Here is a 14,283-nt window from a genome sequence, read left to right as displayed (position 1 = left end):
GAGTGGCTTTCAGACAGCATACATTAATTTTTCGTCTCCCCCCTCCTCTTTTCAGAACATAGATGGAATAGTCCTTCTAAATAAACTGCCAAATCGCTGCGCATGGTGCTGACGGTTTTTCTTAAATAAATAAATACGGCGTTTAAAAATAAATACATTTATGCAAACCGACACACCTGATGACGACCATTTGTGTTATGGTCGAAACGTCGTGAGAATTTTTATTGTTTTATATATTTTATTGTTTCCCTTCAACGTGACTTTACCGGAAGAGCTAAGAATATGGATTGGTGCAAATTCAAAATTCCTTCTGTGGGGCCCATCATGTCCATCAGACAAGAACGACGATTGAGCAAGTGATGCAACATTTCTAGTAACCATAGCGAAGTGACTGTTTTTGCTGGAATTGGTCTTTGTAATTGTGTTGCTGGTAAGATTGGTGATGATGATCATCATGGAGACAGCAGAGGCGGATTTATAATATTCCCAAAAGGGGTGTTCATGAAATGTCCATACATTTAAAAAGGGGCTTACATTATCAATACGTTTTTTTCTGGTAAATATCAATAACCATATCACTTTGCGACTCAAGGGGTGGGAGGGGTGTAGCATTGCCTCCATTACTTCCCTTGGATTCTCCACTTGGCCTTATACACGATGTCGATGGTCATGATCCTGTTGACGATTATTCTCACGATGAATGTTGGGTCTGAGTAATTGACCGTGGCCAGGATACTAATTCACACTCTGCTTCGCTGACAGCGGCGGCCCCATACATGTATGAGGACCACATCGTGGGTGGCTACGAGTGCGCTGCCCACTCGCAGCCGTGGCAGGTGTCCATCAACATCGGATACCACTTCTGCGGAGGCTCCCTGATCTCCAGCGAGTGGGTCGTGTCTGCCGCTCACTGCTACAAGACGTGAGTGTGCTGCACGTGGACATGAGCGAATCTCGTTGCGTGCTGCGTGTCTGGTGGTCTCAGTGAAGTGACATCGACTTGTGTAAAATGCAGTGTACACCTCCAACCTGGTGATCACGACCTTATCTGAAAAAATCTTAAAGCTCATGTTGTTGAACTAAAACCTAGCCACAAATAATATTTACTTGAGCTTCACCGATGGGGCAGCAGTGTCACAGCTGGTAATATGAAGAAGCCGATCATATTATTTTGAATGAGAATTCTGCGAACAAACGAGACAGGGCTATGTGCAGATTGCACAGGTATGCGACATCCTCTTTCCACAACAAGGCGATGTGCCCCAGCAGTTCGTTTTGTTTAGGCAATTATATCAAATAGTCACAGCACTTGTCAATCAACCACACTTGTCAATTTGGGTTGGTTACGGTGGGGAGTGTAGATGTGATGGCATAGAAATACAGTGCTAGTTGACCATGTACAGATTTGTTTAGATTGTTTTGTTCGTGTTTTATTGTTATTGCTGTAGCCAGGTTTGTATTGTGTGACCAATCCCCATAAACGAGTAGCATTCATGGCCCAATGGGTTTTACCTGTATCAAAATAAAACCCCCAAAAAAACATAGAACCTAAATTTAAGCGATCCCTTATGAATAAAAATCATCATCACTACAATCATACACTTCTTCCACCCCCAGCCCGTCCCTCATCTCTGTGCGCATCGGCGAGCACAACATCTTCGAGTCTGAGGGCACCGAGCAGAGGATCCGGGCCTCCAAGGGGATCCGCCACCCCCAGTTCAACTCAAGCACCTTCGACAACGACATCATGCTCATCAAGCTGTCCTCGCCCGCCACCCTCAACCAGTACGCGCAGGCCATCCCGCTGCCCTCCTCCTGTATCGGCACCGGAGTCATGTGCACCATCTCCGGCTGGGGCCAGACCAAGACCAGCCTTGGTGAGGACACGGCGCTTAGACGTCCGTATACCCTGGAAAATCCATTTAAGCAAGAGTTTTTAAAGATTTTACAATGTCGGTTTCGTGGTCACTCTGTATAGCTCTCGGATGTGTTCGGGCTGTACCACGTCGTGTTCATCATGACGTGCTGCATTAGACTCTCTGAATCACATTTACAATAGCCTTGATAATAAGAAGTACTGCGCCAGTCTTTTTCTTGACTTGTCCATAGCCTTTGATACAGTCGATCACAACACCCTGCTTAGTAAACTAAGTTGCCTCAGTTTTTCCAAACACGTAGTAGAATGGTTTAAAAATTACCTCGTTTCTCGCACCCAAACTGTATTCACAGATGGTTTGGAGGTAAAACAGTGTTAAGATAACAAAAGGGGTTCCACAGGGTTCCATCCTCGGCCCCCTCTTGTTCTCTCTTTATGTCAATGAGTTGGGCACTGACCTGGATCATTCCAGGGAAAATATTTTTGCAGATGACAGAATACTGACAACTGCTGGCCGCTCTCTGGATGACGTGATTGCTAAGCTCCAGGGTGATTTCAACTACAACATCAGCTAGTTGTTCTTAAACTTGTCCTGAATACCTCCAAAACCAAGGTGCTATTCTTCTCATTAGGAGTAAAGCAGGAAATTATTTTTCCCCCATTACATTCCTTAAATAATTATCAAATAGAGCAAGTCAAGATCTATAAGTATCTTGGGGTCATCCTGGATTCAAAACTGAAATTTGATGATCACATTGATTATATTGGTAAAAAGACCAAAATAAAAATTGGTTTTCTGTATCGACACAAGCACTGCTTCCCCCCTATGTTCCGTTTGGAATTGATAAAAGCTACCATACTGCCTCTACTTGATTACTGTGACATCGTATACAAATCAACCCCAAGCACTGTACTGAAAAAGCTTGACTCAATGTATCACTCGGCCTTAGATTTGCATTGAACTGCCCATACAGGACTCACCACTGTGATCTCGACATTGGGTCAAACGTAACATCTCTTCATGTTCGACGGCTCGTGCACCAGATCTTATTTCTTCACGATGTACTTACAAAAAAATCCGCCGACTACCTACTGGATCTCCACCTTGTTTCAAAGAACAAATGTGACCTAAGGTCGTCGCTCATATACCAGCTTTACATTCCTTATTGCCGTACAAAAACTGGAGGAAGGGCCTTTGCCATTGAGGCCCCTGGGGTCTGGAATGCAATTGCCAATAAACTGCAACTTGAATCGCTTCCTATGAGATCTTCACTCAAAACTACTCTAGAGGAGTTGTACACCCCTAGCTGCCACTGCTATTCAGTGGCCTAAAATCAAATGTTTTCGTTCCGGATGATCGCTGCAACGTAAGATCTTGTGTTTTGATTTAGTGTGCTGATCTTTAAAGGTGCATTTGAAAATTTTTGATACTCCGACTGATGCTCCTGCTGTCATGCAGCCAGCTATGGCTACACGGTTTGGTGGTACATGTTGTTTATTTCGTTAATTGTGAAATTTCGGTCACATTTCCTATGATCACTGTTACATTTCTATGGCTTTATTTTGGTGATTTCAAAAAGTTTTTTGGTTTGGCCATGTTTGTTTGTTGTAGTACGGAGTTAAAATGATGGCTTTAATCTAGGTTGTCTTGTGGTTGTTGTTGTTGTTGTTTGACTTGCATCCCACTGGGATTTTTGCAAAACGCTGGTGTACGGTGCTTTTTTTCTGGAAGACTTTGCAGTTTTTTCCTGGATTTTTCTGTTTGCGCATAGTCATTTGAAGATGTTTTCTTGTTCATCTTTTTATTTTTTGTTTGTTGCGGTTGCACCCGATTCAAGAGCCGAACGACGTTTCGCTCCACTTTTTGAGAGCTCCCAGCACGTGCAGCGAAACGTCAGACATCATGTCCAACAACACGCAGTACAACCCAAAAACACATCAGAGAAAAATGTAATAGAGCGGTGGGTAATCTGTAGTCTGCGGGCCGAATGCGGCCAAAGCAATCCCTCGTGGGGCCTGCTTCATCTCGCCCTCTCTTCCGCTGTCTTCCTCTGCTTACTTTTCTCCAGGTTTATAAATGGGCACAAGCTACCAACCCATTGCATTGTCTCGGCATCACTGGGACCTTCACGCTGAGTCCACTCAACTCTCTTCTGCCGCAGCCTCTGCTCATGAGTTTCTATTTCCTCACGTTACCCCAAATCTTTCCCCAGTGAGCAATGCCTCACCACTGCCACCTGCGTGTCTCCATACAGGCAAACCCGCTGTCCTCATGTGCGTCCAGGCGCCCGTGCTGAGTGACACCTCCTGCAGGAACTCCTACCCCGGTGACATCACCAACAACATGATCTGCCTGGGATACCTGGAGGGTGGCAAGGATGCCTGCAAGGTGAGGTCCCCTGAAGCGACTTGAGTCAATAAGTCTGAACGGGAGTATGAGCGTCGAGCTGCCCTCTTGCTACAAACCAGTGCCACCTCCACCAAGCATACCGATACAGACAAAGTAATACTACTGTCGTAGTCCAAGGCCCAACGTAGATATTTGTACCAATGTAGCAAGATCAAAATCTTACCGATGTGTTTATATAGCTATTAAGAGTAGATTATGTCACAACCCACTGATTGTAACCACGAAAGTTTTGCCTCCACAGGTGGTTTTAACAAGTGGAATATCTGGTCTGGGCCCATGGACTAACAGCAGTGCCTCACTCGTTAGTGGTAGTGCCAGGCATAAGCAAACACAGCAAACGCTCAGAGCCCCAAGCAGCACCAGGGTCCCATATTCATGAAAAAGCATCTTGAATTCCGATCCTCGTACACCTTATGAACACAAAAAAGTAAATTACTCTCTAATCGACATTTTGGTTACATCTCTTTCATCTAACTCAATATTTATCACTTCGTTTCACGGACAAATACTGTTGGTAAATGCCACAAACTCGCGGTCTAAGGCAGTCGTCTGTGCGTCCAGAAAAGCTGGGAACCACGACATTAGATGCAGGAGCCAGCTGCTAATCCCTGACCCTCTAACCCCTGATGCCGCCACCGCAGAATGACTCCGGCGGCCCCGTCGTGTGCAATGGCCAGCTGCAGGGCATCGTGTCGTGGGGTCGCGGCTGTGCCCTGCCCAACTACCCCGGCGTGTACACCAAGGTGTGCAACTACAACTCCTGGATCGCCAGCACCATGGCCGCCAACTGAGCGACTCACTCGGAAGCCACCTTGCCGAGCAACAAGCACCGTGATTGTTGTAATGCCATGAAACAAATAAAACCTTTCAAATGTTGATGCCACAATTTTTTTGTTGTCTCATTTTCTTCGTAAAGGTGACAGTGTGAAGCACAGATATAGAAGCATAGCATAGTACGGCACAACAGTGGATTTTACTGTTCAGTAACAAGCCTACAGCTCAGCAGTGTTTAACCGCTTTGGTAAGGTGGCCCCCAAATGAAGACCACTCTTCCTCCCACCTGCAACCCTTTAAAAAAAAGTATACACTTCAAAGGAGGAATTGTCAGTTAAAATTGGTCAAAGTGGTCAATTGAATTCATTTGCATAAGCGGTTTTTTTCTTGCAATTCTAATCGTTTTGGCAAGAAAGTTCTTGAGTTGAATCAATACATATGTAGTGGAGTAGGAAGGTGTGCTGGCGAAACTGCGCGATTGCATTAATCACATGGACAGTGTGGGGTTTATCTTGGGTCAGCCTGAGGAGACGGCGGAAACAGTGGGGTCGTGTTAGGACAGCCAGGTGAAGAGGCGGGTGTGATGAGGTAACGGTCGGGCCAATTAAGCCAGAAGGGCTGTGATTGTTTGGTGCTGTTGCTGGGCCCGAGGAGGTGTCGAGGTGTCTGGAAAAAGGCAGGTGGTTGAAGACGAGTTGCGTGCGAACGTGACCGGTACCGAAAACAGTAGGGGAGGTGCGTAGCTTCGTGGGCTTCGCGTCATATTACCGGCGATTCGTTAAGGATTTTGCTACGATTGCGAAGCCGTTGCACACGCTCACCGGCAAGGGTGTGAAATTTCAGTGGGGAGCTGTGGAACAACGATCGTTTGAAGCGCTGCGGGTCGCGTTGGCGGACGCACCGCCGCTTGGATACCCGGATTTTACGAAAACCTTTATTCTTGACACAGATGCCAGTGATACGAGCATAGGTGCGGTGTTGTCGCAAATGGTTGACGGTGTTGAAAAAGTTGTGGCATATGGCAGCCGGGTGTTGTCTCCGGCCGAACAGAAGTATTGTGTAACACGCAGGGAGTTGCTGGCAATCGTGCGCTTTGTTCGACTGTACCGACCGTATTTGTACGGCAGAGAGTTTTTGATTCGCACTGACCACGCGGCACTACCGTACTCGTTGCTAGTTGACCAGCCGTCATGGCAGATGGCACGTTGGCTCGAGACCCTCCAGGAGTACTCTTTCACGATCCAGCATAGGAAGGGGACGCGTCATGTTAACGCTGATGCGTTATCGAGATTGCCGCGACCGACTGACTCGAGTCCGTGTGTAGAGGGCTCGCTGCGCTGCGGTCCGCCGCTCCAGGACGTTCCGTCAATGGTCGCTGCAGCGGATTCAATTAGGCCAGAAGCGATTCCTGCGGTGGAATCGGGTTTGCTGGGGTTGACGTTGGGTCAGTGGAAACGATTGCAGGTGGATGACTCCTCCCTGACCAGGATGAGGCTGCGTGCCACTCGCTCAAGGGAATCGGAAGATCGCCCCTTTCTAAAACTTATCGATGGTCTCCTCGTTCGCTGGGATGTTGAAGCACAGAAGTTTTGCATTGTTGTTCCGATTTTGTTTTGTGGGAAACTCATTAGTGATACGCATGACAAGTTGATGCATTTGGGGGAGAAGAAGACCACGTTGACTTTGGGAAAATATTTCTATTGGCCGGGAATGTATAACGATGTTCAGCAATATATAAAAGCATGCCATGAATGTGCGCGGAGGAAGGCACCGGCGCGACCCTATCGTGTACCATTGCAATCGATACAGGTTTCGCAGGTCAACGAAATTGTTGCCCTAGATATATTGGGTCCGTTTCCCGTCACCCCCCGGGGGCATAGGTATCTGCTCGTCGGGGTGGAGTACCTTACTCGCTGGCCTATGGCATGGCTACTGGTGGACCAAACCGCGGCGTTGATCGCCGAGGCTTTCTTGCAAGGTTATGTTTTGGATAAGGGTGCCCCGGAGCATTTGCTCACTGATCAGGGCAGAAATTTTTGATCACGATTGATTAAGGAGGTGTGTGATTCATTGGGGACCAAAAAGATTCGAACATCCCAATACCACCCGCAAACTGACGGGATGGTCGAGCGCCTGCATAGGACGCTGACGTCTATGCTTTGCCACCAGGTTAATACTGCACAGGATGATTGGGACCTACATGTTGCAGCGACGCTGGCCGCTTATAGACTGGCCCCACATGCCTCGACGGGGTACTCACCGTTTTATTTGATGTATGGGCGTGAACCGGAAGCGCCGGCCATTGTTAAATTGGGTGTAAAGAAGCAAGGGAAGTCATCGACGGTGCCTGCTCCTATGCAGGTGTATTGGACCGTCTGAGAGAGGCCCGGGAGGCCACGTTGTGTAACATGGCGCGACGACAAGCCGCCAATGAACGGTTGCATGGAACGCAGCGGCCTCGAGAGCCGTGGTGTGTTGGGGAAAAGCGTAGTTACATCACCCCATGGTACCGGTGGGAACGTTCCCAAAGTTCCATCGGTCCTGGCAGGGGCCCGTTGAGATTGTTGAGGTTCTCAGAGATCAAAGTGTACGGATTCGATTCGGTCGTCGGACATGGTATGTTCACCCGTCGCACCTTAAGAAGTTTGTATTGCCGTATGATGCGTTATCTCCCATCCCAGAGCGGCCTGTATTGGATGTGTCCGACGAGCCTGTGAGGAGGCCGCATGTGTACGCGCCTCAGAAATCTTCCCCCCGTGTGCTTGCAGGACCATCCCTATTGACTCGATGAGGGGGTTCGGGCAGGTTTGCTGGCCGGACGCCGGTTGAGCGGCCACAACTTCGAAATGCTGTCCGGCCCAAGCATGGACGACGGACAGTCCCGCCAGCGGATGGTCGCTGGGACAGGGACGGGTGTGTGTCGAGGACCAGGAGTGGCCCTCACTTAACGGAGGAGCGAGGCCGGCTCTTGCCCCATGGTGTCCCGTGTAGGGGAAATGGGCCGGCAGCTGGAACTCGCTCCCGAGGACGGACCTTCCATTGACTTTGCATGTCGCGGTTCTTGTACAAAGTTGTTGTGTTGGTTTGCATGTTGCGGGTCTTGTACAAAGTTGTTGTGTTGTTCATTGTTATGTCCGCGGTACTCCACTACTCCAGGTTCAAAATATCGTCGTAGCCGGGATGGCTAGATTTTTTTTATCACAGGGGGGGAGTGATGTAGTGGAGTAGGAAGGTGTGCTGGGGAAACTGCGCGATTGTATTGATCACACGGACAGTATGGGGTTTATCTGGGGTCAGCCTGAGGAGACGGCGGAAACAGTGGGGTCGTGTTAGGACAGCCAGGTGAAGAGGCGAGGGTGATGAGGTAACGTTTGGGCCAATTAAGCCAGAAGGGCTGTGATTGGTTGGTGCTGTTTCTGGGGCCGAGGAGGCGTCGAGGTGTCTGGAATAAGGCAGGTGGTTGAAGACGCAAGGCGTGTGGAGGCATGCGGACCAATTAATTAGCGATAATGAGAATGGGGATCAATTGGGGGGAGACAGAGAGAGAGGGAGAGATTGGAGTTGGGAGCTGTGCGGTGAAGACGTGGAGTTCGGAAACAGAGTTTAGAAGAGAGTTGGAACATGGTGATAGTGAAGCCGAAGCAAGACGAAGCAGTTAGCAGTGGAGTGAGCATAGTGATAGCAAAGCCGAAGCAAGACGAAGCAGTTAGCAGTGAAGTGAGCATAATGATAGCGAAGCTGAAGCAAGACGAAGCAGTTAGCAGTGGAGTGAGCATAGTGATAGCGAAGCTGAAGAAGACGGAGCAGTTAGCAGTGGAGAGAGCGTAGTGATAGAGGAGCTGGAGACGAGGTGTGCGGAGACAGAGAAGTGAGATTGGGTTTCGTTGTGTGCGACGACGCTGTATAGCGGAGGAGCTGAGGAGGATAGCCAGCAGTGGAGAGAGCGTAGGAATAGAGTTGAAGACGTGTGTGTGTGTGCGGAGCAAAGCGACGTGATACTGGGAACCAAGGTGGTGAGCGAGACGGGCGAAGCACGGCGAGCGAGCCGCGGTGTCCAGGATACGGTGGAGTGTGGAGAACGTGTTAAACGATGAAAATAAAGAAGTGGTTGAAGAAAAGAAAGACAAAAGTTGTTCGTGTAAAGTTCAAGCACTACGCTTGCCTCTGCTTTTATTCTACTTGGCACTGTCTGGCTCCGCCCTGGCCGCAACTCCCTTCTCAAATCCACTTGCAGGTTCCAGGGGCTTCCCGATGAGGTCTTCTGTGACCCTCGCCCCAGTTCCTCCGCCCTTACCGGCACACCCATGTATATGCTCAATGTTGTGTGCATTAACTGTCCACCGCAATTCCCGCTGCTGGACAGCAGTTGGCGCTATGTCACTACACATACAAAGGAATTCGAGGGTTGACATGCAAATGAATTGGCTAATAGTGGTTTCCCAATGGTCGATTCAAACTCCTCCCACAGCCAAACTCCTCCCACATCCAGACGTGGGGCTACAGCGTGGCCTCGGGCGCCCTCAGAGAACCTCCCAGCCAATCACAACCCGCCATTGTCTTTATTTGAATATGACCCGCCCCATAAAAATCAACTCCTCCCCCTTTGATCCCATCTGTGAAGGATTTGATTCCTGACATGCTATACCCTGGTGTCTACAAACTAAGTTGTGGCTACGGCAGCAGTTACATTGGAGAAACGAAACGATATGTCTCGGACCGTGTTCGCAAACACAAGGCAGATCTGAAACATGGTAGAACCAATTTACCTCTGCCATTGCTGATCATTGTTTTAACGCTGTGGGCTCACGCATTTTTTTTTCCAAGACGAAGGTACTCTGCTAACCCACCGGCTATCATCAGAGATTTGTTCATGAAGCCGTCCAAATATATAAACACAGACACAACTTCAACCAGAAAGATGGGTACAAACTGAGCAATCATTGGAAGGACGTTCTTAACCAGGTGAAGTCTTAACTGACTGTGATGTTTCCATCCTACCTGCCAATGTCAGCAGTTATTTTCGACTCTCTGAGTGCATCACCAGGTTAAATGTCTTTAAATTAACGGACTAAGTGTCTCTCTAACACAGCTACCGTTGGCCCTTTCCGCGATGTGGCGGGAGCTCTCATTTTTTAACAGACTATGACTGGCTGTGATGTTTCTGTGTATGTGTCTCTCTCTGTGTGCGTGTCTCTCTGTTTGTTTGTCTGTGTGTGTGTGCCTCTTTCTCTGTATGTGTCTCTATGTGTGTCTCTCTCTTTCTGTCTGTGTGTGTCTCTCTCTGTCTCTCTATATGTGTGTGTCTCACTCTGTGTGGGGGTTGTCTCCCTGTGTGTGTCTCTCTCTCTGTGTGTGCCTCTCTGTGTTGTGTCTCTGTGTGTCTCTCTCTGTGTCTCTCTCTCTGTGGTTGTCTCTGTGTGTGTGTCTCTCTCTCTTCGTGTGTGTCTCTCTGTTTGTGTGTCTCTCTGTGTGTCTCTCTGTGTGTGTCTCTCTCTGTTGGGTGGTTGTCTCTCTCTGTGTCTCTCTCTCTCTGTATCTCTGTGTGTCTCTCTCTATGTGCGTGTGTCTCTCAATGTGTGTGTCTTTCTCTGTGTCTCTCTGTGTTTCTCTTTGTGCGTCTCTCTGTCGATGTGTGTCTCTCTCAGAATCAGAATCAGAAAGGGTTTTATTCGCCATGAAAGTTCGCACAGACAAGGAATTTACTTTGGCAGGAAGGTGCATACATTCAACATATAGGAATATTAAATCTTAAATAAGTGGTATACACGTCTAACTATACTAAAGATACAAAGTCTAACTAACACTAAGGGGCTAAAGTATGTAAAATTTTGAATAAATAAAAGTAGCTATAAGATACAATCTAAAAATACAAAAAATACAAATAGGGTAACATAGTGTAAATTTGGCAAGGTGTCATTTTGTAGATTAAATGTTAAAGTCAGTGTAAGCCCTTGGCCTTGTTGAAGAGGCCAGCAGCGGATGGGGAGAAACTGTATTTGTGGCGTGAGGTTTTGGTCCTGATGGACCGCAACCTTCTGCCGGAGGGGAGTAGCTGGAACAGAGAGTGTCCAGGGTGGGAGGAATCGGCCACAATCTTCCTCGCTCGCCTCATGGTCCTCGAGGTGTGCAGGTCCTCGAGGGTTGGTAGATTGCAGGCAATCACCTTCTCAGCAGTGTGGATGATACGCTGCAGTCTGTTCTTGTCCTTGGCAGTGGCAGCAGCGTACCAGACGGTTACGGAGGAGGTGAGGATGGATTCAATGATTGCTGTATAGAAGTGCACCATCATTGTCTTTGGCAGGTTTAATTTCTTCAGCTGCCGTAGGAAGTACATCCTCTGTTGAGCTCTCTTGGTGAGGGAGCTGATGTTCAGTTCCCACTTGAGGTCCCGGGAGAGAATAGTGCCCAGAAAGCGGAAGGACTCTACAGTTTTGACTGGGGAGTCGCACAGGGTGATGGGGTGAGTGGGGCTGCATTCTTCCTGAAGTCCACAACCATCTCAACTGTCTTTAGAGCATTTAGCTCTAAGTTGTTCTGGCTACACCAGGTCACCAGGTTGTCAGCTTCCCACCTATAGTCAGACTCATCCCCACCAGAGATCAGCCCAATGAGGGTAGTGTCATCCGCAAACTTCAAGAGTTTTACGGACAGATGATTGGAAGTGCAGCTGTTGGTGTATAGGGAGAAGAGCAATGGGGAAAGGACGCAGCCCTGAGGAGTTCCAGTGCTGATGGACCTGGAGTCAGAGACTTGTGTTCCCAGCTTAACTCACTGCTTCCTGTCATACAGGAAGTCTGTGATCCACCTGCAGGTGGAGTCGGGCACGTTTAGCTGGAAGAGCTTGTCCTGAAGCAGGGCAGGGATAATGGTGTTCAAGGCAGAGCTGAAGTCCACAAACAGGATCCTGGCATAGGATACCGGGGAGTCCAGATGCTGTAGGGCGAAGTGTAGAGGGAATGAATACCTGTCAACCCCATACGGCTTACCCCGTATTCTTGTACAGGGAAATTTAGTTTTTCAGGTCCATACGGCGTACAGTCGTTTCAATACGGGCAAGAAAAAACATTTGTCTATTTATTTGTGTTTCTCCCTTGTCGTAGAACTTTGTAGGATGAAAGTTGAGATTTATAAGGGCACGGCGTGACCAATAAGGTCTGAGTTGGTCTCTAATAAGGTAGGGCACTGATAAGGGGTTGACAGGCATGGGAATGAACTTTTTACTTTTTATTGTTAAACGTTTTCATCATCACCACCACCACTGTCAGGAAGTCGCACCACTTGCAGTACAGTACACACGTGTGTACTGTATAGCAGTACAGACTCGTGTGTGTGTGTGAATGGCTCCTGAGGAAACCGAGAAACCCCGACTGGACTAATCTATGTATAACGGAAATTTATGAATGTGTGTCTCTTCAAAATATTTAGCGTACTTCCCGACATGCAACAAACTTGAAATTTGCCATGTGGGTACTTTCCAGACTGTATACCATGCAAAAATTTAAAAATAGACTTTTGTATATTTGGGGTGGGAGGGGACGCAATAATGCATTTATTTTTTGCACGGCAAGTGAGCTGTGACGTCACATCTGTCATGTGACCCGCGCACGTGGAAGCGTAACGGAGTGTGCCTGCTCATGTTACGCCCCCCACAACCCTCCGCGGGTAAAGTGAAATACAAATGTGTTACAGGTCTAAGGCGTTCTTCGCGCAGCATTGCTTTATTATTTCAGTTGTTTACTGCTGTACGCACCCTGAAAGTTGCGTGTGTCTGCAGCCAGCGCGTGTATGTGTACCTATGGACGCGCGCGCGTGTGTGTCTGTGTGTGGGGGGAGCGGTAGTGTAGTGGTTAGCGTGCTGTGTGTCTGTGTGTGTGTCTGTGTGGGGGGAGCGGTAGTGTAGTGGTTAGCCCGCTGCACTGCGACCCGAGTTCGATTCCCGCTCACGGCCACCACCGGTGACGATTATTTGAACCGGTCCTGGGCCTCCCCTAGGTCGACTCAGCCTCAAACGAGTAACTCGTGCAGTGTATGAACATCGCCACTGGAGAGACAAAGGCGGCCGGGCGTGGTAAATCCAAGTCCCGGGCGAAGCCGGGTAGTAAAGCTAGCCTGTGAAAACAATAACTTCAGAGCTCATTTTCGGTATAATGATTCAAATTCAGATTCTCCGATCTCTTCGCCAAGTAGTTACAGTCTCTTCGTGCTGCTAGACAATCCAGTATTAACAACTAACGTTTGATATAACGTCACAAATACGTTTCATTTACACGGCTGGATGGAGAGGCTGGCGGGGGGAGATGTATTAAACTCGCTCCATTGTTACAGCTGCCGCGCCGGGAGATAGTATCTAGACCTTTATTGCACGTCCAGGGTGCTGGTAACCATTACAAACACGGCAGCTCGCATCGTTTGTCAACGAGGAGAATATTACAATGTTACCATGATTGCGAGACATTTATACTTTAAATATTACCGTTTTTTACGGGTTTTTCATGCGGTTACTGCTGCATTGGTGACTACTCAATGGTAATCCTATACTGTAGCAACTCTCGTGTCGGGCTTATGTTCAGTGCACGCTACAGTAAGAACAAGTTGAAGCGATTTTTATTCCCATTTAAAGTGCATCAAAGCGTGAAATCGAGACGACGCGAAATGCAATTGCAAAGTTATCGGGGGAATTATAAAAAACGATAATTGTCACCGTGAAACGTTACATACCGTATCATATCGTGAATATCGCAGCTACCAGAAGTTTTCAAACGATAACAGAAGTATTTAAAAAAGCACTCGGCCTTTGTGCATTATGCAAAAACCATGGGAAGCATTTCATGAAGAAGTACATTCTGGTTCTCTTGTCTGAGGCCACCAACACAATACATTTGAGCAACTTCTGACTGACTGATAGGCAGCAGTGATTCAGTGATAAACAACTGTGGCCCGGTTTCATCCTCCTTAGAACTCATCAGCATAGTGCAGTATTGTCACCCAAATGCTCACTGCTGCAGAGTATACCACCGGATACCGTATTCGCGAAGACCGCACTGCCACACTATGATGGCCCATCAGCTTGGCTAATGCCAACAAAGAATAACATTGGCAAAAAAAAACGACCACAACAAAAATCCATCACAACAGAACAATCGTGCAACAACGCACACAAGGAATTTGCAGCAGCAGCAGCAGCAGCGAGCATCGTCGGCGCCTCCAAATCCCATGCCGCACT

At 48.1% G+C, this 14,283-nt stretch overlaps 1 protein-coding gene across 1 annotated transcript; it reads left to right on the top strand.

The window, feature by feature from the left end:
• Positions 1–452: 452 nt before the first annotated feature.
• On the top strand, positions 453–5,162 carry LOC116948756 (trypsin-like). Its single transcript, XM_076071750.1, has 4 exons — positions 453–922; positions 1,579–1,877; positions 3,961–4,265; positions 4,928–5,162. Exons 1-4 carry the CDS (start codon positions 777–779, stop codon positions 5,075–5,077), a joined length of 900 nt encoding a protein of 299 aa, XP_075927865.1. The 5' UTR covers positions 453–776; the 3' UTR covers positions 5,078–5,162.
• The last annotated feature ends 9,121 nt before the right edge of the window (positions 5,163–14,283 follow it).

Source organism: Petromyzon marinus, chromosome 35 (assembly GCF_048934315.1).
Source record: "Petromyzon marinus isolate PM22_M1 ecotype Great Lakes invasive population chromosome 35, UKy_Petmar_22M1.pri1.0, whole genome shotgun sequence".
Lineage (NCBI taxonomy): Eukaryota > Metazoa > Chordata > Hyperoartia > Petromyzontiformes > Petromyzontidae > Petromyzon > Petromyzon marinus.
This window is presented reverse-complemented; position numbering and strand designations above follow the sequence as displayed.

Excerpts from the sequence above, each read along its gene's own strand:
- LOC116948756 (XM_076071750.1), top strand. The coding sequence starts at position 777 with ATGTATGAGGACCACATCGTGGGTGGCTACGAGTGCGCTGCCCACTCG. Across the intron at positions 923-1,578 it reads GCCGCTCACTGCTACAAGAC|ATCATCATCACTACAATCAT; the intron begins GTGAGTGTGCTG and ends TTATGAATAAAA. Across the intron at positions 1,878-3,960 it reads CCAGACCAAGACCAGCCTTG|CAAGCTACCAACCCATTGCA; the intron begins GTGAGGACACGG and ends TATAAATGGGCA.